Source organism: Pseudochaenichthys georgianus, unplaced genomic scaffold (genome assembly GCF_902827115.2).
Source record: "Pseudochaenichthys georgianus unplaced genomic scaffold, fPseGeo1.2 scaffold_180_arrow_ctg1, whole genome shotgun sequence".
Lineage (NCBI taxonomy): Eukaryota > Metazoa > Chordata > Actinopteri > Perciformes > Channichthyidae > Pseudochaenichthys > Pseudochaenichthys georgianus.
This window is the reverse complement of record NW_027262575.1, coordinates 1,295,676-1,321,981: the sequence shown is the minus strand read 5'-3', so window position 1 is coordinate 1,321,981 and position 26,306 is coordinate 1,295,676. Positions and strand designations below refer to the sequence as shown.

Sequence of the window (26,306 nt, the reverse complement as noted above, 5' to 3'; positions counted from 1 at the left end):
CTGCGCTCAGCACACAGACACAGAGACTCAAAACCATGGACACACTGGCACATAAATTACATAAACAATTTATAGGCCTAAATTGCATAAACTACAGTATTGCAACTAAGCAGACCTCTCTCTCTCTCAATCTATTTAAAACTCATAACAAACAAACAAAATTCCCAAAGTTGTCCTGAAATTAACTTATTAAATAAATGAAATGAAAAATATAGCCTACTTATGCAAACAACATTGAATCTGGACTTGAAATTATTCTGATTAGGCCTAGCCTACATTGCAAATAAGCAGACAGCGCTGCTTTTCACACACACACACACACACACACACACACACACACACACACACACACACACACACACACACACACACACACACACACACACACACACACACACACACACACACACACACACACACACACACACACACACACACACACACACACACACACACACACACGCACACAATTTGCTTGTAGATGTGTCTTTACAACTGTTGATGTGTTATTTATTTGTAATGGTGGTGCATGTTGTTCTCTCTTCTGAGGCTGAACTAAGAAAAAGACAGGAGCTTCTGAGATCCACGTGTTTTAGAAAAGGACATTTTCAAAAACCTCAAATAGACAGTTTGTGTATCTATGAGTATTTAAAAAAAAGCTTCGGTGAGGAACAAAGTGAGGGTTGGTGTGTGTGACTGTTAAACAAAAGTGTGTGTGTTTGTGTGGGTGTGTGTGTATGTGTGTGCGTCACCTTTGCCCTGTGCCCTGTACTACGAAGCCAGTTCAACAGACCCTGGATATGGGTTAGGGTTATCTGGCTTAACTATCCCTAACAAACGCGATCTCGCTAAGCGGTCCTACGACGCTGGTTATCAACTCCGTAAATCAACCCAGGGTTTGTCTGTCCGGCTGAGAGCTTGTTCACGTGAAAGGGGCGGGGTTAGCAACATGTGTATGTGTGTGTGTGTGTGTGAAACCTGGCCTGGTTTTAGAAATATGGATCTCAAGATGACATTTCCAGAACAAATGAATATATCTTCACTTCTAAAAGGGGTAAATTAATAATCTTTTTTCTCAAAGCAATGATAAACCTGTAAGTTGGATGTAGAAGTCAGAATCAATATAGATTTTTTTTATTTTAAAGTAAATCCAGATTGAACATAGTAAAAGAAAATGCAAATTATAGTGTCCGTCCAAAAATAAACCATTACTTATAGTGAAAACCACCCTTGAATGATGGGATAGTAGACTAAAAGCTTTAGGAATCCAAACTATAACATATAATAAGTACCCTGTATCAAGATTGATGCAAAACAAGTGACATTTGACCTTTTTAGAGAGGATTAGCAAAACAAAATGACCTCTGGGGTCATTTGGGTGGAAATGGGTGTATTTGCCATTTCTCTGGAGCCCATTGGTCGATTTCGATCGACCAATTATAATTCTTTTGAACTGTTACAGCCAATAGAATCGAAGGGGAATTTTCACACACACACGTTACCATTGAGAAATGAGATTTAGGCGCACATAGTTTGCCCAAGCGAAACCTATCTTACAGAGTCTATACAGCCAGACAGATTTTTCTAATATGAATTGTCGTGGTACTAATTAATTGTCCTCTTTTTTTGTTGCACAATCATATTTGACTTGGAAAATGTCAGGTTCAGAAGAGTCTCCAGGGTTGTCGTCAGTCTCTGGTTGTAAATATCTCTCTGGATCTGAGTTTCTGGCAGGTTCTGGTCCTCCACAGTCCTCTCCATCAGCTTCTGTTTCCAAGTGTTCAGCTGAGCTGCTAGCTGGAGGCTCTGCCTCTCTGTTCTCCTCAGTCTGAGTTTGATGAAGCTGTGAGGACTGACGACCAACACACTTATGGATTTTGACCTGACAACTCCAGGTGAATCTTTTGTCACAGACACTGCATCTGTATGGTTTCTCTCCTGTGTGGATTCTTCTGTGTGTCCTTAAATGTCTCTTTTGTGTAAAATATTTCTTACAAACTGAGCAGCTGAATGGTTTCTCTCCTGTGTGGATTCTCATGTGGAACTTTAAACTTCCTCTATGTGTAAAATATTTCTCACAGACCGAGCAGCTGAATGGTTTCTCTCCTGTGTGCTTTCTCACGTGGTACTTTAGACTTCCCCTATGTGTAAAAGATTTATTACAGACTGAGCAGCTGAATGGTTTCTCTCCTGTGTGTATTCTCATGTGGCACTTTAAACTTTCATTATATGTAAACGATTTCTCACAGACTGAGCAGCCGAATGGTTTCTCTCCGGTGTGGTTTCTCATGTGTAGTTGTAAAGATCCTTTCCGTGCAAATGTTTTCTCACAGGCTGAGCAGCCGAATGGTTTCTCTCCTGTGTGTATTGCCATGTGCCGATTTAAATGTCCTCTCCGTGCAAAAAAAATCTCACAGACTGAGCAGCGGAATGGTTTGTCTCCTGTATGGATTTTCGTGTGTTCCTTTAATTGTCCTATTTGTTTAAAAGATTTCTCACAGACTGAGCAGCTGAATGGTTTCTTTCCTGTGTGTATTCTCATGTGGCCCTTTAAACTTCCACGTTGTGTAAAAGACTCCTCACAGACTGAGCAGTTGAATAGTTTCTCTCCTTTGTGGTTTCTCATGTGTCGATGTAAAGATCCTTTCCGTGCAAATGTTTTCTCACAGACTGAGCAGCTGAATGGTTTCTCTCCTGTGTGTATTGCCATGTGCCGATTTAAATTTCCTCTCCCTGAAAAATATTTCTCACAGACTGAGCAGCTGAATGCTTTCTCTCCAGTATGGATTCTCATGTGGTCCTTTAAACTTCCTCTTCGTGTAAAACACTGATTACAGACTGAGCAGCTGAATGGTTTCTCTCCTGTATGGATTCTCATGTGGTCTTTTAAACGTCCTCTCTGTGTAAAAGCTTTCTTACAGACTGAGCAGCTGAAGAGTTTCTCTCCTGCACTACGTCTTGAATCACTGACAGGGTCTTGTTTATTTTCTTGAGAGTTTGATCCTGGTTCTCTGGTCTTCTTCCAATCAGCACTGTCTTCAGTGTCAGGTTCAGAAGAGTATCCAGGGTTTGCCTCAGTCTCAGGTTGTAAATGTCTCTCTGGATCGGAGTTCCTGGCTGGTTCTGGTCCTCCACAGTCCTCTCCATCAGCTTCTGTTTCCAGGTGTTCAGTTTGTCTTTGATGAAGCTGAGAGGACTGAGGTTTCTCTTCATCATCTTCACTCTTCACAGAGACAGGAGTGAATGTGGACTTGGTGATATCAGCCTCCTCCAGCCCTTGAAGCTGCTCTCCCTCCTGACTGCTCCAGTGTTCCTCCTTCTCCTCTTTAATGTGTGGGGGGAGCTCTGGGTCCTCCTGGTCCAGACTGGAGCTCCTCTCCTGGGGCTCAGGGTGAACCTCTTCTTTAACCACCACCAGCTGCTGGACGTCTGCAGGAAACAGAAAACACATATTTATCAGATTCAGAATCGGTCATATTTACAAGGTGTGTTTACATTTACGAGGAATTTGTTTTAGTATATGTGGTGCATGAAAAGAGACAGAAAGAAGAGCAGCAAAACAAAAATAAAAACATGTTTTTTGACTGTTATGTTGAGAGAAGAAGTTTGGCGGACAAACTTCCGTTGAAAGAGCAGATCAACCTGATATTGCTATCAAACAGCAGGCAAGTGACAAATGGAAGCCGTATGTGCGAGGCTTCTCTCCTAGCTGGTACACCAGAAGCCTGGCTGGGTGCAGTCATGCTAATGCCTTATTCTGCCTTCCTTGCTTGGTTTTTAAAACAACAGGGACAGATGCAGCATGGACAACAACTGGAATGAGAGATATGAAGCGCCTGTCTGAGAAAGTGAGGAAGCATGAGAACACCAGAGCATGGTAATGGATGTCTACGGGAATGCACACTACGTGTACTGCTATGCGCATCAGCTGAACCTCATAATGCAGCAGGCAACATCACACATCCCCAGAATTGGCACTTTTTTCCAGACATTGGTGGATTTTCTGCCTTCTTCTCAAGGTCAACCAAGCGAACCGCAGTGCTCGACCAAGTGGTGAGGCAAAGACTCCCCAGAGCTTCTACAACACGGTGGAACTTCCATAGTCGCGCAGTGTATGAGCAAAAGGATGACCTCCTAAAGTGTTCACAGACCATCAGGGAGGACTCTGTGTGAACTTTGATCCTGTAACTGCCAGAGAGGCTTGGGGCTTTGTGAGGATGCTTGAAGACGAGGCTTTCATGCGACACGTGAACATCGCCCCCGTCTTCATTAGTCGAGAAGTTCACAGCCAGCATGCAAACAAGCAGGTAAATAACTATATTTTGGCAGACAAAGCTTTCAGGAAAATCAGTTCCTCACTTCCAACAGTCTAAATGTGCCATCTCATCAAAGTGAATGTATATCATGTATCACATCACAATTATATTTGATTTAGTATTTAAAAAGGAAATAGAAGACACTCAGATTTTGATAATAATGCAGGTAAAGTAGTTCAACAGAGTTGGTAATAACAGGCTTATTGTCCACCAGGTCAATTTCTAGATTCATAACTGACAAAAGTAAAAAATAAATAGTTTAAAGTTAATTATATACATATACTGTAAACAACAATGAGTATATTGCACACAATGAATATAATTGCACATTAATGAGTTTGATGGCAAGTTAGCAACCTAAACTTTATATGTTTTGGACCAGGGCCTCCATTTCCTCTCTGAGTGCATCTGACCAGCCGCAGGAGCCCATCGAGAGAGGAGGACGCTGGGAGCAGGATAAGAACAGAGGCTGGCTAGAGACGTAAGTTGTGATCTGGCAGTGTTTACCCTAGAATATTTTTCAGTGCTTGTGGTATACAGCCAAAATAAAACCTAAACTGCATATTGGAATATGAATACCAATTTATATATTGGCATTCATATTTTTATTTACTATTTTTGTAGATTCCAGGTTTATGTCAGAGCAGTCACAAAAAGGATAAGGCATCCTCACATGTAACAGAAAATATGTGGTTTATTTATTGAAATGCCACTGTAAACCTTGTTTTGTTGTGGAAACCAAAAGAGAGTTAAAGATCAGGAGAAGGAAACATGCTGTGAAGTACAATTAGGAGTAATGGTGTTAAAACCTTAGTAGTCATATATTTGACTTGGGTATGTGTTGAGCATCACTTTCACAGCTTTATTGCAATTTTAGATTATTATATATCTTTTACAAGTATGTGATACCACCCTGATGCACGCCAAGGAGCGTGTGAGCGAATAAGTTCAACCTCGCCTGCTACCTACATGCTGAATAGGAGACGCCGCAAACGGTGCGAGAGGAAGCTGAAGAGGGGTAAGCGCGGAGGCATCCGAGCGAGGCTAGCAGCTAGCCCACACAGGCCGGCTATTCTGAGCATTCTCATGGCTAATGTTCCCTCACTGGACAATAAAATGGACAACATACTCCGGTCGACCCAGAGTGAGGTGAGAGAGTGCTGTGTGTACGTTTTTTACGGAATCATGGCTAAATGACAACATCCCAGTCTCTGCCATTCAGCTCGACCGGCTAACATGCTACCGCTCAGATAGAGCTACGGCAAGCGGGGGGAAGAGCCGCGGTGGCGGTGTGATTGTTTACATCAGTGATGCTTGGTGTAGGGATGCTGTGGTCGTCTACAAACACTGTTCACCGCTGGCGGAGTTTATGTTTGTGAAGTGCAGGCCTTTCCACCTTCCTAGGGAGATTAACTCCATCTTGCTGGTCGCAACATACATCCCCCCACCTCTAACAACAAGGAGAGAGAGGAGGCACTCGGTGAGCTGTATCGAGCGATCTCTAACCAGCAGACAACACTTCTCATTGTCGCTGGGGACTTTAAATCATACAAACCTGAAAACGTTCATGCAAAAAATGTATCAGGATTGTTGAAATCCTTGTGGATTCATCTTCTTATTACAGACACATGCATTTCCAAACATTTGGTCTACCTATGCTGTAAAATGTATTATCTCTTCGATTTACACATGGCATCTATTGCACGTCTGTCCGTCCTGGGAGAGGGATCCCTCCTCTGCTGCTCTCCCTGAGGGTTCTCCCATGTTCCCTTTAAACTGTGGGTTTCTCTGGAAGTGTTTCCTTGTACGATGTGAGGGTCTAAGGACAGAGGGTCTAAGGATAGAGGGTCTAAGGACAGAGGGTGTCGTATTGTCATACTGATATTCTGTACAAACTGTGAAGTCCACTGAGACAAGTGTGATATCTGTGATATTGGGCTATAAATAAACATTGATTGATTGATTGATTGATTGATTGATTGATATCAACATGTTGACTTCCCAACAAGAGGAAATAATACTCTGGATCTTGTTCATACCACCATCAAGGGAGCTTACAAGGCTTCCCCCCTCCCCCACATCGGACACTCTGATCACCTCACTGTCATGCTAAAACCGGCATACAGACCCCGAGTGAAAGTCACCAAACCGGTTTCCAAGGAGTTACTTGTGTGGTCAGAGGACAGCACAGCTGCACTGCAAGACTGCTTTGAAACTACAGACTGGGACATGTTTAAGCACACAGCCACATACAACACCACCACCAACATCCAGTAATTTACAGAAACTGTTACAGGCTACATCACTAAATGCATTGAGGATGTGACTCACACCAAATCCATCACCATCAGGGCCAACCAGAAGCCATGGATGACAGGAGAGGTACACAGGCTGCTGAGGGCCCGCTGCCTTCAGAGAGGGCAATCCAGCTGGTCTCAGAGCAGCAAGGGCCGACCTATCCCGTGGCATCCGGAAAGCCAGACGACAGTTCACCCGGAAGATTACAGCTCACTTTGGTGACAGCAGAGACACACGGAGCCTGTGGCAGGGAATTAGTAACATCACAGACTACAGTGATACACTACCTGCGACAGTGTCACCTCTATGCTGAACAACCTCAACGACTTATTTGCACAATTTGAAGCACAAAACAGCACACCTGTGAAGAAAACAACACCTCCACCCAACGACCAGATCTGTCTGTCCCAAGGCAGTGTGAGGAGCACACTGCTAAGGAATAACACCCCTTTCTCTGCAACTGGCTACTGGACTTCCTCACTGCCAGACCCCAATCGGTAAAGGTCGGCAACAACACATCAGTCATCATCACACTGAGTACGGGACCCCCCCAAGGATGTGTGCTCAGCCCCTGCTGACCCTCGACTGCACCCTCACCCACAGCTCCAACCACTTCATCAAGTTTGTGGATGACACAACCGAGGTGGGACTCATCAGCAACAATGACGAAACCCACTACAGGAGGGACGTGAACAAGCTGGCCACGTGGTGCATAGATAACAATCTATTTCTCAATGTGGAGAAAACAAAGGAGATTGTTGTCAACTTCAGGAGAAGCTACACCCAACACCCCCACCCACTGACCATCGGTGTTGCCGCTGTGGAACAGGTGAGCTGTACCAAATTCTTGGGGGTGCACATCACCGAGGACCTCTCCTGGAGTAACAACACCACGTCAGTCTCCAAGAAAGCCCAGCAGCGCCTCTATTCTGTCTACAAACTGAAGCCCCCCCCCATCATGCTCTCCTTCTTCCCCCTCACTCCCATCACTCCTGGACATCTACAACACCTGCCTCACCCGCAAAGCACTCAGCATTGTGGGTGACCCCTTCCATCCCTCCAACTGCCTCTTCACCCTCCTGCCTTCGGGGAGGAGGTTCCGCAGCCTGAAGTCGAACACAACTTACTAGACTAAAGAACAGTTTTTTACACCAGACTGTCAGGAGGCTGAACTCTCTCCCCCCTGCCCCCACTGGACTATAACTGCCCACACACCCAGACTCTCAACATCCAGCAAAAGACACTTTTTTTTACGCTGCTATGGACAATCTGCAATAAATGCACATTTTATGGACAATCTTGCACCAAAGTTATTGATATTGAAGTGAATGTTATTTTGTATATATGTATATATATATATATATATATTAGGGCTGTCAAACGATTAAACATTTTAATCAGATTAATCACAGCTTAAAAATTAATTAATCATGATTAATCACCATTCGAACTATGTCCAAAATATGCCATTTCTTTATGTATATTGTTGTGGGAATGGAAAGATAAATGAAAGAAGGCGGATATATCCATTTAACACAGTATGTATGTTTATTATAAAAATGTTCTGTGTATCAAAATGACACACAATCAATCATCAAACCGTGGTGTCTTAATTCATTACCTGTTGATTTCTATCAACGGGGGAGTACTTCAGGAAAGTCGACAGAGGGGGGGGGGGGGGGCTAGTGGAGTACTTCAGGAAAGTCGACAGAGGGGGGGGGGGGGCTAGTGGAGTACTTCGTGACCACAGAGTGTGAACGTTGTGATCAGCTGTTTTAGCGCAGTTCTCCAGTGAAGGGGGGAGTCTCCCTCCGCAGCCGGTTGGCGTAGTTTTGGCACAAGTCCGTTATACAGACCGACGTTAACAGCAGCCTGTCTGTGCACACGGAGACCGACTCTGTCGTCCGGTGATCTAACCGCCTTCTGGAAAAGCTTCACAAGTACGTCGGTACGCAAATGCGCTTTGTGACACAAGTGACGGTACGCATTTCAGATTACGCACATAACCTGCGTACCAGTTATGTGCACCCCTGTACTACAGCAAAAGTATTCTCCGTCGGGACTTCCTGCAACAACACCACGCCGTTATCTTGATTCTGATTGGCCAGAAGACATTATCAAAGATGTTCTATTGAGGAGCCGATCACTACGTGACAAAAGTTTTCAAAACCGTTTCTGGTCTTCGGTATTTCCAGACAAGTGGCTGAAATCAATCTGACTAACTGCTGTCTGTGCAATTCTCGGCGCGAGTTGGCGGACTTTATTTTGCTTACTTTAACATAATTTTTCAAGGTGGGGCTAAGCCATTTCTTGGTATGGGTGTAGCCTACCCCAGCCATACCCTGGCGCTGCCACTGGTGGGATGTATGGGGCGGGCCATTCTGCACATGCGTTGACGCAGTACGGCAGTAGTTGATGAGGATGGCCTCATGTGCAGGTGGAGTCTCCGGACCTCGGTCCCCGCCCAATTCCGTTCAAGAGCTAATCTCCAATCCTTTCGAAAGGAGAAGTTTGGGAGATAAACTGTTGCTTAAAGACCTTGGACCGGACCAACCCGATTTGTATATATCGCAGCAAGCTTGTGAAAAAGACAAAACGTATCAACGAGGCTTCTCACGTAGCTGGTACACCAGAAAGGCGTGGCTAGCTGGATGCAAACAGGTAAATGCTGTCTTTTGTTTCCCATGCTTGCTCTTCAAACAGCCGGGGACAGATACGATCTGTTCAGAAACTAGACAAAAGTTAAACAAGTACAAACCACAGACTTTCTGTGTCATGGAGAATACAGTCGCTGGTTTATTTATGTCTGTAGGCCGTTGTTGTGAGTGTGGACGGTCGGAGCATATATAATGTTAGCTTAGCCAAGCTCCATTTAGAAAACACGCATTTTAAAAAAGGGGTTTTCACCTGCCGTCTGTCTGCAGACTTGTCAAAGCGTTAATTCATGGTTTTTACTAACCGGTATCAGTATGTTGTTAATTCGGCATCATTTTGAAACGTGTATTACAATTAAATCACGGTCAAATATGTTCATCTTGTTGTAGATGTAGCCCCCTTGCCAGTGATTCTCTCTCTAGTTTAGCATACTCAGCCCGACTCAGCCTGGTTGTTCCTGGCCCTAGAACTACGATTTTATGGGGCCAGAAAAACTGTGAATTAGGACCCGCTAGCCGGTACTAGGCCAAGTGGAAACGCAACCAAAAACGGGCCACGCAAGGCTCAGCACGCTTAAAGCGAGCTCCGCGCTGCACTGGAAACGCGCCATTACATCACCAGAAGTCCTAATTTAAAGAGCCTGTGACACCATCCCAACAACTGTTGTGCAATGAAATATTGGGCTACTAGTAATCTCGAACCGTCAGTTTAAAAAAGAAAAAGCGATACCGTTCCGTTAAATATCAATAATTTCGAACATCGCGGGGAAATTCCTTCACTCATTTTGAAGTTTTGGGGGAAGCCGGAAGTGACGTCAATGCGGGAACGCTTCGAGAGCCAAACACGGACAAAGTGTGTTGTCATGCGTAGAAATGGTGAATTACTGAGTTTAGGCACGTTAATAACGTTTTAATGAAGTTGACTACAGTATATTCATATTCGTCAGTGCTTTCATGTCAATTCGGCGACATAAACATAAATGATCGTGGTGAAGATGATGATTACATTAGGATTAAAAATCGGTAGTGAGAGCTGCTGAATTTCCTCCCGTAGGATGTGATATAAAAACAAATCGATTATTTTTGTGGTTATAAACTCAAGTGGATGAAACTACATTTATTAGTGCTTTCATGTCAATTCGGCGAACATATGAACACATTAAATGATGAGTGAGGATGATGATTAAAAATCGTTTGTTTGAGCCGGTCTGCATTTCCTGATGAGAAAACAAACCGATGCTTTTTGTAGTTGTAGTACACCAACGTGGATTAAATGTGTGGTTTTTTACCACAATGTTGGGGAAATTAATGGATAAAATGCACGGATTATTATTATTATTCCCACTCCGATCGGGACACTAGGTCCACCGTTTCCCCGCAGCGAGGCTCCCCCCGTTGACAGTTTACGTGGGCTGGGTGCAGTGGCGTACTGGCCATCGGGACGAATCCCGATGGGCCGGTACCGAAGTGGGCCGGTCGGATAAGTAACTAGCACATCCCCCAAAGGCGGCGCGTGAGGCTCAGGTTTGAGAAGGCTAAATAACTTCTTTTACCTGACGCTGCCCGCCTCCGGCGTCTATAGAAAAGAGATCCACTCAGTGTGCGGAGTTTAAATCTCTCAAGTCATATTACAGGATAAAGGAAATACAGTTTAATCTGCCGTATGCAGAGAAGACGCCGACGTGTCGCACTTATCATTCATATTACATCATCAATCAGATCATCGATCATATAATATCATAATATATCATATATTTCCTTATCTGAGTCAGCTTCTCCAGCCTCATCTGGCCGTGCAACACTCACAGTGTCACAGACTGGATGCAGAAGTATTATTTAACACATTATGTTGACGAAACACTCGAGACAAATGTAATTAAAGTCAGATCCACTCGTGTCTTAGACGTGAACGCGCTCTCAGCTGGAGAGAGAAACCCTGGCTTGATTTACCGAGTTGATAACCAGCGTCGTAGGACCGCTTAGCGAGATCTCGTTTGTTAGTTTGTTGTTGTTAGTTTGTTTGTTACTCAAACATATCCAGGGTCTGTTGAACTGGCTTCGTAGTACAGGGCACAGGTGGCGAGCAGCGCTAAGGTCAAAGACACAGACATTATACATTATATTTGTATTTTACATCCCCCACTCCCCCCGTTGACAGCTTACTAGCGGTACCGAAGTGGGCCGGTCGAGAGTCCCGGGATGATTTTTAGTCCCAGTCCACCACTGGCTACATGATGACCGTATGATCGCCCATATTGACGCACCTCATTCCTAAACTTCTAACAGATACAACATAAACCGATCCTTCAGCCTCATATGAGCTCTCAGACACGTTCAACATTAACCTGTCATCGCTGTCTGAGCTTGCTGCTGTGTGCGCCGTCGTGCGTTTACATCTGACTGTATATATATATAAAGGTTTTCATGCAGATGCTGGGATCCTGAACGATGCAGCTGGAGCGCTGTGCCCGCAATGACGTCACCCATCATTTGGCGGGACTTGAAGAATCCGCGAGAAGATCCAGAAAATTGTCAACATTGAAGGCAGATTAATGGTTATCAAAGTACAAATATCCAAAATCAGTTCAGTAACGGTTTTCAAGGGGACAATATGTACTCAAATTGATGGGTTTGGATGATGGGGGAAAACCGTGTCACAGGCTCTTTAAGGGGTAATTTCTCCCAAATGTTTTTACTCACTATATCAACAGCCCCACCAAAAATATTTTCCACCAGCCGCCACTGAATATATATATATATATATATATATGATATACATATTTTATACATATCTGTATTATTGTATAATTATACATTCGGGATTGTTGGAAACGACATTTCGAGCTCTATGCCTGTAAACACAAACGGAGTAGAGTTTACCTTGAAATCAAAAGAAAATATATTAAATAAAAATGTTTTACTGAAATTAACACTGAAAACTCCTCTTTTGTTTGCATTAATTCATACTGGGATGTTTGCTGAAATTGATTGCAAAGCAGTACTTAGAAAAAAATCCACCAGTCGCCACTGCTCTGACTGTGTTCACACCATAGACTGTATATATAAATGGACGTAGGGTCCGTGACGTCACCCATAGGATTCTGCAGAGTTGCGGAGAAGCCCTTAGTAGGCGGAGTCGGCCACTAACGGCTCGACAGTGATGTCAGAGTTCAACTCCCTGCTCCAAATAAGGGCAAAGAGGCGGAGCCGAGGCGGGACCTGCTGCCACCGAGATGGAAGTTCCAGAGCTAGCTGAAGCTACCAAGCTAAGCTAACATGCTCCCCATCTGCACACTGCCGTCGCATTTTACGTTTCTAAGGTAAGCGGACATGAAACTATTCAGCAAAACTATAAATAATAATCTAAGTTATTGAGTTTTTAGCATAATACTTCAGAATCTTAACCCCTTAATGTTTGTATGCAATTGTGCTAAATTCAACACTGGAATCAAGCAAATATTAATATGTTTGCATGACATTAGTTATTTGTATTTTGATATCACTTAACTACACGTTTAATATATTTAAGTCAAGCTAAGGTACATGTGATGGTAGCTAGTTAGTGCTCTTACCTGTGAGGCCTCCTCCAAACAGCATAATAACCAGACTGTATCATTAAAACCAAGTACCAGTTCTAGATCCTTGACTTTAGACAAACAATTCAAGAGACAACATGTATTTAAAGACCAATCTTTATTTGAATGTGCCTCTTAACCTGAGATATTAGTTATACAGTAATAGTATTGACAATCTAAAAAAACTGAGCAACTCAACAACTTTATATTTCTTATTGTCTAAAGCATTTATTATTTTCATTTTCCCCCTTTTCACGTTATTTGACTAAATGTGTTTACTTATACATTTAATAGGTTTACACCTTCTGTCCATATGTGCTTTCTATTCAAAACATGTTTGATTAACCTTTGGTTCACATTTCAATACATTGTATTTGCACTCCTTTTGTCCATTATTCTTACTGAAAATGTTAGATTACACATTCACATCTGACTGAAGATTGGTCCCATTTATTTGTGACGTTGCAAACTCTGCGGTACAAGGCACAAGTGATGTGCCTTGTACATTTGCGCAAAGTCTAAGCGCAGAGGGGACCGTGTTTTCTCTGCTGCCGCCCCTAAACGGTGGAACGACCTGCCCTCGCTCATCAGACAGGCTCCCACACTGACTGCTTTTAAATCCTGTCTTAAAATCCACCTCTTCTCCTTGGCATTCAGAAACAAGTAGAGTGTTGCTTTTATTTGCTTTCAGTGGTCTATTGTTTTTATTATATGGCTGTTTTTTTATTATTACGTTTAATCTGGTTTGTTTTGTGTTTGTATCTTGTATTTTAAATGTATTTATATTATGTTGTGTGAGCTTATCTCTCTGTACAGCACTTTGGTCTGAAGGTTTTTAAAGTGCTATATAAATAAAGTTGGATTGGATTGGATGTGAAGCTCATAAAGCGAGGCAAATAGAAATAATCAGCTGATGGAGTGTAGATGTGGAAATAGGTGCATTCGATCAGCTGACTGTTTTCACAATAAAAGTAGTTTCTTAGTGAATGTCCTGTACTGGTCTTAAAATCTCATAACATCAGCTTTTAATGTTCCTCTTGGATGCTCTTCTTGACCCTCAGAGAAGGAGAACATGTCGTGTCTTTCAGGCATGTCCTTTCCTAACAAAAATGACAGGAAACATAAAACATATTATTGCAGAACAAGTGTGTTATTTATGAAAGCGGTGTGTCTAGATCAGGGGTCTCCAACCTTTCTTCACCTGAGAGCTACTTTGAAAAAATGAAAGTGGCCAAGAGCTACTTGCATCACATCGCTTACATTTATTCACATAGCACTCATCAGTTGAGTTAAGCTATACCTTTGTACACGTACGAAATTGCAATACCTAAAGCTTATCACAAATCTTAACTTCACATCAAGGTCCAAGAAAACGAAAATGTCTCACATATTATTATGGCCCACATAGTAAGTAAGTCACTGAAAATTCACATACATGTCCTTAATCACCACCTTACAAGCATCGTGCACTTATGGTCAAATAAGTGCATTCACTCTTTTTTACAGTTAGTGAGATGAATGGCACTGCATGGAGTCCACCATAGAGGTGTATGCTGCAGTGTACCCACTTAGGTTCACTCTGATAGAGTAATTTAAATGTTCATCAGTCGGTCTTGTTCTGTATTTAGATTTCATGACATTCATGTCAGAAAAAGCTGCTTCACAAAAGCAGAGTCAAATAAAGCAGACGTGTTCAGTGCTGCTTGGTGATGTTCTTATAGTTTTCTGGGTCTACAAGGCTCCAGAAATGTTGTGAGTTTTGCTGAGACTTAAGCTGAACATGATTTTGGAGATTTATAACCTCCATCTCCACAGGATTGACACTGAACAGTTCAGCCATCTTTTTCATCTTCTTCTTCGTCTTGACATGAAATTATAAACCATAATAAATCAACTGTAGGTCTAACACAGGTCTATATCTGTGTGTGAAATTATTCCATCCTCAAAAACAAAAAACTAATGCTTCTGCAGTCGAGCTGCAGCTTCTAGCTACGGTTTTCTGTTAAAAAAAGGATACCGAATGTCTTGAATGAGGCATCACACACATGACTTGAGTGTGAACACAGCAGACAACAGGAGTATTTACAACAGCATTATAAAAACAAAAATACTGCATGTGGGTGCACACTTACATTCTCTGTCTTACTGTTACATTAATCCCATGAATGTATGAGATTAAATTAGCTTCATAATATCTCAATCAGTGATTAAGTGAATTATAAAGTTTCTATCAGGTCACTGTCAGCCTGTCACTCATTATTTTCAGGAGGGGGCGGGGTTTGGAGGAACGGAGAGGAGACGGTGATCGCGGAAGCTTTCCTTCTGCCTTCACAAACTTTACACAAGTATTTATCAACTGAAATAGCAAGAGGACATTCATACTCTGCAATCCAAGACTTCATTAAATCCACCAAAAACCTGACATGACGATAACGAGTGTTTTTCAAAGAACACAAATCCCTCCCTGTGTGTCTCTGAGCCGCAGCGACACGGACTGATTCAGAGCGGGCCATTCTGCTGTCGCTGTGCCGTTAATATCTAAATGTAACTTTTTGCATGGAATAAACCCTCAACTTAACTGATGTGTAGGTGATCTAGTATTTAGTATTGTTTAATGGAATGTATATCAGTGTATTCAAGTCAATACTTCATTCATTTAAACCAATATCCTTCTTGATTCTTTGTACAGTATGAAAAAAGAGTCTTTGTACCTGAGCTGAAGTTCACTGCTGTGAGGAGTCCAGTTCTGTCTCTCACTCTCTGGTCCAGCCTGTCTGCATCACCTGGACACCTTAAACAAACAGATATATATGTCAAGTACCATGTGTACAAACAATATAACTGATTCTCTGCTGTTGGACATGTTGGATTGTGTATTGTCCGAGTCAGGGTCCTTTTTATTTTACTGTAACTTTGGAAGTTGTGTTACCAATGCTTACGGTTTATTTGATACCCATTTGGTAATGCAATTAATAAAAACAACAAGGTTTGGGTTCGTTCTTCAGATGACTGTGACGTTAAAGTGTAAGCTCGATAATGAACTCCAGCTCAACCAACCATATTGTGATATCTAAGTAATCATCTTGAAATATGACATTAATAATTGTAATATACACACATCTTATTGTGAGGTTGATTTCACATACACTACTTCGACATTAGCTTGTCTACATACTTGAGCATAGCCAATTTAAATTAACCTTAGCGATGCAAACAGTTCCTACCTACAATAAAATATCTCCAAGTTACAAGGATGACCTTATTTTATCAACCTCAAACAGAAGCCGTTTGTTCAACAGTATTATCCCACTTAACACTTGTCTATTTCGTTTTAACCTTTATATATACAGTCTATGATTTTAACTTGGAGGCTACGATTAGCATCGTTTGCACCGATGTAGCTACCACTCGCTTACACGCTAACCCAAGCCTTAACATTCATTACGTAGCTGATTAAAATCATTAACACATAAATAAAGTACTCAAATTTCACTTACCATAAAACCGCATTCATGCACCGTCTGTTTCAACCGCAGAGCGAGTCACAATAGTCCGATATATAAGCATGAGAACAAACAACCACGGCCGGGGTCAAGTTGTGTTCACTGGATGAACTGAGCAGGCAGAGTCCCTGTAGCTTCACGGAGCAGCAAGCAGAGAGACGAGAAGCTAACAGCAGCAGTCACTTGACAGAGCTGCCACTCAATGTGACCACGCCCTAATTTATGCCAAAACTTTAAGACCTAATATAAATAAAAGGGTCGCGTTAGAAAACAATTCACTCACAGATCCATAATCATGAAGGTGGAATCTAACTATATCAATAATAAAATGTATGGAGCCAGGGGTAGAAACATGTTTTTTTTCTGCTGTAAAGTTGGGCACTTTAACATGGGGGTCTATGGAAATTGCTCCTTTCTGCAGCCATCGCCTATCGGCCAATATATGACCTGCAGTGTGTGGCACTTCCGTATCGGCGTCCCGGCTCTTCCCCAGACTTTGCCGCTTGGTTCACACCAACCCAAACGAACCGCATCAAGGGTAAATGCACAAGGGTTCAATTGAATCGTACTAAAAAGGGCTGGTTACCTTCATGACAATAGTTCGGGGAGCGAATTTTTTTATAACGCACTCCTCAGGGTTCATACACTTTTTCACCAATGATTTTCAATGACTTTTCCTTGACTTTTAATGACCTTTACCTAATTTTCCATGACTAAAAAAAAATTACCACTGAAAATGGTTTATTTGAACATGGAACAGGAAAATAAGGTCTGCATATGAAACATGTTGTGCCTATCTAAAACAAATCAAATAGTAGGCTTACTAGCTTCTACAGGCTAAAGCAACTGTAGTCAGGGAGGCAAACTCATCAAGTATGAAAAAGGTGACAAGGACCCGAGCCCCCGACCCCACGGAATATCGGCTTTAAAATTAGGAATAACAGAGGATTTTAGCAGTCAGAACAACTAAAGCAGCAGTGTCAATAATAACAGAAACGTTAAAGAGTCACATCTAATAGAAATATATAAAAGCATTTATTTTAATTGTGTAGCAGTCAGTTTATAATTTTGGCAGCACTGTTGAGCATTTTGAAAATGTATTGTCATGCCTCTGTGCAAGGCTTAGTCTTTCTATCTGTATTAGCCACTGGTGTAAAGTAACCAAGTTCATCAACTCAACAAGTACTATACGTGGGTACAATTTTTACTTTATTTAAGTATTTCAATGTTTTACTACTGTGTACTTCTACTCCACTACAGTTCAGAGGTAAATGGTGTACTTTTCCTCCACTACATGTATTTAATACCTTTAGTTACTTCACAGATCTGGATGAATGATGGTAAATATAATCAAGTGTTAAATCAGACTTTAGTTCCACCTGGAGTAAATCCACCTACCCTGCAGTCTACAAAGTACTTCAGACTAGCTGCACCTTCACCAGCTTTGAAACACTTTCATGATCAATCATTATAAAACACATATATATTATTCTGAAATGGACCAATCTGCACAATGACTACTTTTACTGTCGCTACTTTCACTATATTTTGATGAGAATACTTTTCTACTTTTACTTGAGGAACATTTTGAATGCAGGACTTTTACTGTAACAGACACTCTGGTACTTCTACTTTTACTCAAGTACAAGATCTGAGTACTATACTTTAATTAAGTACAATATCTGAGAACTTCTACTAAAGTACAAGATATGAGTACTTCTACTTTTACTCAAGTACAAGATCTGAGTACTATACTATAATTAAGTACAAGATCTGAGTACTTCTACTAAAGTACAAGATCTGAGTACTTCTACTTTTACTATAGCACAATATCTATACTTATACCACCTCTGTTTATAGCCTATGAACAAAACTATTAGAAAACGAAGGCTAAAGCTAACGTTAGCAGATAGTGACAATGTATGCTAGCTAGCTAGCTCAACGATTCCTTAAATGATATTTTGATATTCTGCGACAGAAAAACTTTTCAGTGCACATCACGCTCTGCCGCTCCGACAGGGAGCTCTGCTCTGAACACCTGAACGGCCCGTTCTAACAGCTGTTCACCAGCGGTGCAGTCTGTGCCACAGTGACTCCGCACAGTTAACGTACGCACCGTAGATAATGTAGCTGACCCTCATACCGGAGCAGCAGAGTTCAGCCGACAGGCAGGAAGACTCGAGCACACAGCTGGCGCTTCATATATTAAAAAAATAACACCATGCGCGTCATGATGGCACATAACAGTTTGAGACCGCAGATTATTTCAGCGATTACATAAAATGTAAATTATATTTGACGCAACTTTAGTTACATTTCCATGACTTTTCCAAAACTTTGGGAAAAATATTGTTTTCCATAACTTTTCCAGGGCCTGGAATTTACATTTTGAATTTCCATGACTTTTCCAGGTTTTCAATGACCGTACGAACCCTGACTTCTTTTAGTTATATTAAGCATTAAGATTTGCATAAATTGGGGCGTGGTCACCTAGAGTCACAGGTCTCTGCGGTGACTGCTGCTCCTAGCTTTCTGTTACTCTGCTAGTGGCTCCGTTAGTTCCAGGCCGCTACAGGGGCTCAGTTGCTCGGCTGACCCGGGGAACACGACTTGAACTCGGACGTGTTTGTTGTGTTGGTGCCTTCCTTTAGGTCAGGGGTACTCAAATACAAATCTTAAAGGTCCAAAGACAATGTTTCAATAAGACAAAGGTCCGTTAATTACGGTCATTCAAACTTTTAAACTGTTGCAACAAGATTCTTAACACGAGGTTGCAAAAACTAAAAGAATCTGTATGCAGCAGTTTTCATTGTTATTGTGTCTGTGCTTGACCCCTCAGAGTCGCAGTGTAAGAGCTGCAGTTATGAATAAAGGCAGCTGCACCTTCTTTCATTCAGCATTCCCATTAGTGCTTTATAAATGTCTTCCCCCTTGTGTTTCCACTGAGGTTCCTCGGGCCCAACACATCTTCAACAAACTCCCCCTTTGCCTCATCATAAAATCTCACAAACACCAGCAACTGAGCCGTGTCACTGGTGTCAGTGGACTCGCCCACAGCTAAGGAAATGCACTGTGCATTTTTTATTCCATCACAAAGCTGATGAATCAAATCACCAGCCAGTATTTATGTTCTTCTGGTTGCTGTGGAATCTGAGAGGGGATTTGCTTGATTTGACCTGTTATTTCCTCTTTTTGTTTGCCTTCAACATGGTCTCCATCACTTCAGTCATGCATTCGTTTATTATTTCTGCATCAGAGAAATACCACTGAGTAAGGGCTCAGTTGTCTTTTCTCGTTGTGACAGATGCAACAGTCTAGTGAATTAATTAATTAAAGTTTTCCGCACTCTCGCAGGAATATCTCTGTTGGAGTGGTAAGCAGGCCTATTGTTTTTGGATATTTGTGGAGTTAGGAGGTCCGTGAGGTACATGGCCCTAACGTGTAAAGTTATACAAGCATTTCTACCAGTGCTTTTCACAAGTAGACTCTTGCAGGCCAGAGTAGCTGGAGTGAGTCAACAACAAAAAGACATATTTGAGAAGAGATCCGGACGAACAGAAAGAGGAAAAGGAAAAGAGAGTACACTGAAGAGACCAGGACGGTCAGAGCAGGAGGAAGAGGAGGAGATGAAGACATTAGTGAAGAAGAAGAAATATATGTGAGGAATAAAGATGAAGTGTCAGAAAGCGGGACAGAGATCAGGAGGAAGATGAAACTCCAGCTGGACCACATGGTATGTTTGTATTCTCCTTGCATACATATTCCATTACTGCAGCACAATCTAACAGCTCTTCTTGTTAGAGATGTCCCGATCCGATCACGTGATCGGAGCCGATCACGTGATTTTCAAAAGATCGGGGATCGGGAGAAAAAAATCGGGGGTCGGGATTTTTTTTTTTTTTTTTTTTTCTAAAATATATTTTTTTTCATTTAATGTTACAAAACAAAAATGACCATGTTCACGTCTTAAAGTCATCCTGAGGACTTAGTTTTGGTTTAAAATTACACAACATCATGTATGTGTTGCTTTCTTTGGGCTTGTTTTCATAGACCTGGTTGCTTATTCCTCTCAAAGCTGGCAACAGAGTGGGCGCAGTGTCTAATAGTAGCAGTAAGCTAACGAGAGGCTACGTTCAGCTGGTGACTCGGGAGTCGGGACAGAGAAAATGTCAGGAGTTTGGAAGTATTATAAAATTGAAAGCTAAGGCAGTGTAACAGCCAGATGCAATGTTTGCAAGGCAGAGGTTCCGCGTGGGGGAAAGAACAGAGCTACGTTCAACACGACCAATCTAATACGCCACCTGAGAAACAAACACCAACAACAACACGACGAGTACACAGCGGCCACTCAGGTAACGGCACTGAAGCAACCGACACTTTCAGAGACTTTCAAAAGGAAAGAGAAACTGCCCCAGAACAGTGAAAAGGCCGACACAATAACAGCCAAGATAGCTGAATTCATCGCGTTGGATGACCAGCCGTTATCTGTTACCTTTTTTTTCTCTTAATGCATTGCATAAAGATCGGATCGGGAAAAATCGGTATCGGCAGATTGTCAAAATCAAATGATCGGAATCGGATCGGGAGCAAAAAAAGGTGATCGGGACATCCCTACTTCTTGTGTCTTCTTGTGTGTTGCTGCACAGGTCACCATTATCTCTCTTAAAGGTCCCATGTCATGCTTTTCCGGTTATTACCCGTCCCCTTGTGTGTTATGAAGGTTTTTCTGCATGTAAACGGTCTGCAGAGTCACAAACCCTCAAAGTACACCCTGCAGCGAGTAAAACTCTAACACAGAAAGACCTGTCTTTGCTGCCCCAGAACGCCTCGTTGGACATTTCTCTTTTTCCATTGTTTTCTTCCCGAGTACAGTGACGTGCCGATACCCAAATGGACCCATTGGTCCAAATAGAACAATCCGCGGAGACGTTACACACTCAAGCTTTTCTCAGCTGCAGCTCCGCCGATTTCTCCTCCCTGAGACGGCAGGAGGAGTGAGCACATATTATACAGAGATGCTGTTTGAGAAACCAATGGGAGTTTGGAAAATTGCACAATATAAATCTATTCTAGTAGACCTCAACAATGGAATTATGATCAGTAGAAATGGCCATGACATGGGACCTTTAAGAGATGGGTGATGTCATTTGTGTACTTAATTATAACCAAGTACTTTTACTGTACTTACAGTAAGCAGAAATCTAGGGTGTCATGAGTATTTTCTGCTGTTTTATTTGTTTGTTTGTCTGAACACCTTGTTTCTCTTGTGCATTAAGAACACTTGTGTTAGGGTCTGATTTAACAATAAAAAGGTTATATATACAGTATTAGTGTTTCCCACAGATCTGAAATATACTTGGGGGGGTGGTGGTAGCGGGGGGGGGGGGGGGTGAGGTAACGTGCAACAACATGAACCTTTCTGTTGGTCGCTTGTTAGCAGACCCTTCACGCGATGGCAGAGCGAACAGGTACAGGCAGGGCCCATAGTGAGCCCATAGTTTAAATCTAATAAACATATGGAAATGGGTTACTATTTAAAATAAATGGTAAATGTATTTAGGAACCCATCAATGTGATTTCAAATCCTCTAGGGGGGTCCGGGGGCATGCTCCCCTGGTAAGATTTAGTTTTTAAATGTTGGAGTTAAATGCATCAATCTGGTGAACTTGGAGGGGGAAATAAAGAGACTAGATCTATGGGAACACCCATATTAAACAGAACTGTATACATTTCAATAATCATAAAATCATGGCCATAACCAATAACATACCATTTCCAATATGAAAAAACACTGAAACTTGTTTATTAATTTATTTGTGGTTCATTTATAGTTGTGAGTGTGTCTGTGCTCCTGAACCAGCCTCTCCTGTCTCCCCCCTCTCCCTCCTCTCCCTCCTCTCCTGTCTCCCTCCTCTCCTGTCTCCCTCCTCTCCCCCTGCTCCTCTTTGAGGCGGCAACAAAGACTAGTATTAGCTCTCAACATGTTTTAAAAGTTACCTTTTTTCACCCAATTAACATTTTTTTAAATTATTATTCATGCATATTTTACTAATCACTCCCCCCTTAAAATGGAAATATGTGTTTACATAAATGGTGACCAAACTGTTTGAGACCCACTGAGAACTTAGACCAAGTTAACTATCTAAACACTCAGAGAGTCCTTTACCTCACCTGAGCTGAGCTTATCCCGAGCTTGACTGACACACAGAGACCAATAAAGGGCTTTGATTTATGATCTGTATGACAGTGGCCATGTCGGCAGGCCACATCATGTGGACAGCCAGTCACCCTGTGTGAGGCAGGCCACTTAACAGGCCAGACCATCGGGAACCCCCCCGGTCCTCACAAGGGATCATTGTCCATAAGTTAATCAATCGTGGTCGCGGACAAAAAAAAAAATTGGGTCGCGAAATATACTTGGGCGGCCATTAATATACCTGGGCGGCCAATTATAGTCTATGTGTGGGAAACGCTGAGTATAAAACACCACATACTGTCGGCCCTCCCATGCCACCCTGGCATGACCTCTTGCCCCCCCATGTAAAATGTTCTAGAACCGCTATTGCAGCCGCGTAACCAATTTTAGTTGAACAATGCCGACAAACAGCTTTGGTTCGCTCCACCTGTCTTTGTCCGTTATCCTTGTACGTAACTGCGAAACCAAAATGTTCCCAAACCGGAGACTTCAATGATGCTGGAGGATTTTCGAGCTCAACTTTATCTGCGTTCGCCATTTCCACAGTTCCTCAAATTACTGACTAAATTTGAACGCATCCCTGTGACCAGCTCTCACAGTATGCCTCTCGAACCGAAGGGCCCGTACCGAATAATTTTGGTAGGAATACGTATACCGTTACACCCCTACATTAAACATTACCACATGCTGGATCACCTACCCACCAGTGAAGTTGAATGTTCTTTCCATGCAAAAGGTTACATTTAGATGTTAACAAGCAACATTACTTTTTGTCAGCTTTCTTATTTCAATGTATTGAAGGCAAAGATTATTTAACACAAAGTGAGAACTGCTGCTATTTATCTCTTTATATTCTGTATATGTGGTAAAAGTGATGATTTCAGTGAGCCAACCGAACAGCAAGCTTCTACAGTTGCACTTAGTTTTGATAACAGATAAATATTATTTTGATAATAAAATATATGTTAATGTTTATGAACTTCATTCATAATCTGATTGTCTTTGTAGCTCACTGTTGAAAAATGGATTATATCTAAACACAATCACACCTCTTTCATAAGTAACACACTTGCTCTGCAATAATGTCATGTTTTATGTTTCCTCTAATGTCTGCTAGGAAAGGACAGGCCTGAAAGACACGACTCAGCATTTTCTCTTTCTCCGAGGGCCAAGAAGAACATCCACGGGGAAAATAGACCATCATTTGTTTGTGACGCTGCACCTCAGAGAAGGTCTGGTTATTATCAGGCCTATAAAGTGTGGCAAAAAAAACAGTCAGGTGATCAAATGCACCCATTTCCACATCTACACTTGATCAGCTGATTATTTCTATTCGCCTCACTTTAGAAGCTTTACATTACACCAACAAATGGTCCAATCTTCAGTCAGGTGTGATTGTGTTTTTTGTAAGAACAACAGACAAACTATGTGGAAATATGTGAACCAGAAGTTATCAAAGTGGAACCATCATAAATGTTTTAAATAACAACATTTGGTCAAATAAAGTGACAGACAGGTGGTTACAGCGACGCCCACTGTCTGACTGGAGGAATGAGATTTCTGAATCAGTTTCTTTTACTGTCCTTCTTTCTGTAGAGGAAGTAAAGAAAGCGTAAATCTGTTGTTTGAGGTGCAATATATGACTCAGCAGCTCTAAAGGTCACCCATCATGCTATGTGTAGGCAGTAGCATAGGTCTCAGATATATAAAAAATATAAAAAACATGTCTATGAAGTGTTTTGGTCAAACAACCAAAACAGATCACCCGTTCTAGCCATGCCTGATATCCCTCTGTTTCTCTTCCCGTTTCAAAAGTGCTGATTCTGGGTATAAACAGGTCTCTCTTGAGAATGTGACTGTGTCTCAATGAGATGTTCACCTGTATAAATAAAGGCTAAATAAAAAATGCTTTTTATAACAAATAAGAGGGGGTGGAGCTTATGCCGGCTCATGCGGGACCTGGCAGATACTGTCTAACATGCTGCGGTGATGAAACGCAAGGATTATTAGAACAAGGATTATTTCTGTATGGAGCTCAAAGGCCTTCTCTCTCGCCGGTTATACCACAATGTGAGTTCCTTTTTATAAAGAGAGAGGGAATAAAGAGAGTGAATAAAGAGAGTGAATAAAGAGAGTTAGTAAAGAGGGAACAGACCTGCTCTGTGGATCTGAAGCTGAGGCTGTAAAACAGCGTCCAGTAGTTTCCGGTGTGTCTCGTTCTCCTGTTTTGAACGAGACAGTTCCTCCTCGTACTCTGCTATCGTTCTTTCAAACAGAACAAAGATGTCTTCAGCAGCCGCAGTGAGTCGCTGCTTCACCAACGAGAGCAGCACAACACTCATGTTTACTAAATCAACACTTCCCGTTCAACACACTGTTTCTCTGAAGCTTCAGTCTCTGTTCAACACACTGTTTCTCTGAAGCTTCCTGAGCTGCTGTTCAGCTGGACGGCAGGAAGCAGAGGTTTGGGAGGATGATGTCCCTGATGCCGTTTAGATTCCTCCAGCACCACGGGGGGTCCTGTGTGGATGGCAGCTCCTTCCTCAGCAGACCCAGTTCTCCAGAATTGTCCTAATAAAAGAGAAAACAAAAGAAAAATAACAACATTTATTAATCTTATTAACAAAAGATGATTGCAAAATGATGACCATGCCCATCCCTAAAGGATTATTTAAAATTCCGTATGCTACTGTTTTTTTTTTTTAAATGTCTATAGGCCCATCTATACAAAACATGTATCAGAAGTTTTTGCTCAAAACACCAAACAGACCACCCTTTGTAGCCATGCCTCATACATTAGTTACACTGTAAAAACATTGTATTTCATAATGACAGGAAATCATATTAAATTAAGATAGATTAAGGTGCTCGTGAATTGTCAACGGGGGTTCTGTGATTCTCCAGATTCTGCTGCAGCACCCCTACTTCCCGCGGCAATGAAGTTAAACCCAATACTCACATGTATCAGTTACTGCTCACGTGCTGCTTTCTCTCTGAGACCGGACCGACATTTTCTTTGTTTCCTCGTCACCGGCGCGCATTGCATCCTGGGATACGGTGGGCTGCGAGGAAGAGGACTCTTCAAATCCGGGAAAAGAAGAAGGCCGCATTCCAACCCGCCCCTCCCCCCTCTCTTCTGTCTGTCCGCAGAATCAGAAGTCCTTTATTGGTCCCACAGAGGGACATTACCATGGTTACAGCAACAGTGGAGATCGATGCTGCTCCCAGACCGTAGTGGAGGAATACAGGGGAGGACTCTCTGCAGTCTTCCCGGACTGAAGCACCAGGCTTCGGCTTCAATAACCCACTCTGAAATGAGGCAGACAGGCAGGCTGTTCCTTGGGAGGTCGCTGTGTTTCCTCAGGACTTTGTTATACAGCTAACTGGAGACAGACTGATCACTGCTGCTACTCCCGCTCTCTTCCGGACAGACGCTACGCTCGCTCACTCTCGCTCTACACATGCACGCGCCACATGCACACGCTACCCCCTCTCTCTCTCTCTCTTAAAGGGATAGGCGACCTCACTCTGTATGACCCTGCTATTATAAGATAGATGGATGGATGGATAGATAAATAGATGCATCACATTCATGAATAGAGTGTTTGTATCAGACCTTAGGTAGAGGCCGTTCTGTAGAGCTGATGTTACTCTTGCTATCCTGAAGGTGGCAGCAGAGGAGGATATATATTGTTTTAATCTCTCTAAATATTTATAGAAATAGAAATAAAGCAATGAAGTCAGTCAATAAATGAAATAACAAA

General features: G+C 42.2%; 1 protein-coding gene across 1 annotated transcript; it reads right to left on the bottom strand.

Annotated features, from left to right (window-relative positions):
* Positions 1 to 1,155: 1,155 nt before the first annotated feature.
* On the bottom strand, positions 1,156 to 25,954 carry LOC117441600 (gastrula zinc finger protein XlCGF57.1-like). Its single transcript, XM_071202247.1, has 3 exons — positions 25,502 to 25,954; positions 24,698 to 25,113; positions 1,156 to 3,429 (listed from the first exon to the last, which is right to left on the bottom strand). Exons 2-3 carry the CDS (start codon positions 24,882 to 24,884, stop codon positions 1,610 to 1,612), a joined length of 2,007 nt encoding a protein of 668 aa, XP_071058348.1. The 5' UTR covers positions 24,885 to 25,113; positions 25,502 to 25,954; the 3' UTR covers positions 1,156 to 1,609.
* Between the last annotated feature and the right edge of the window lie 352 nt (positions 25,955 to 26,306).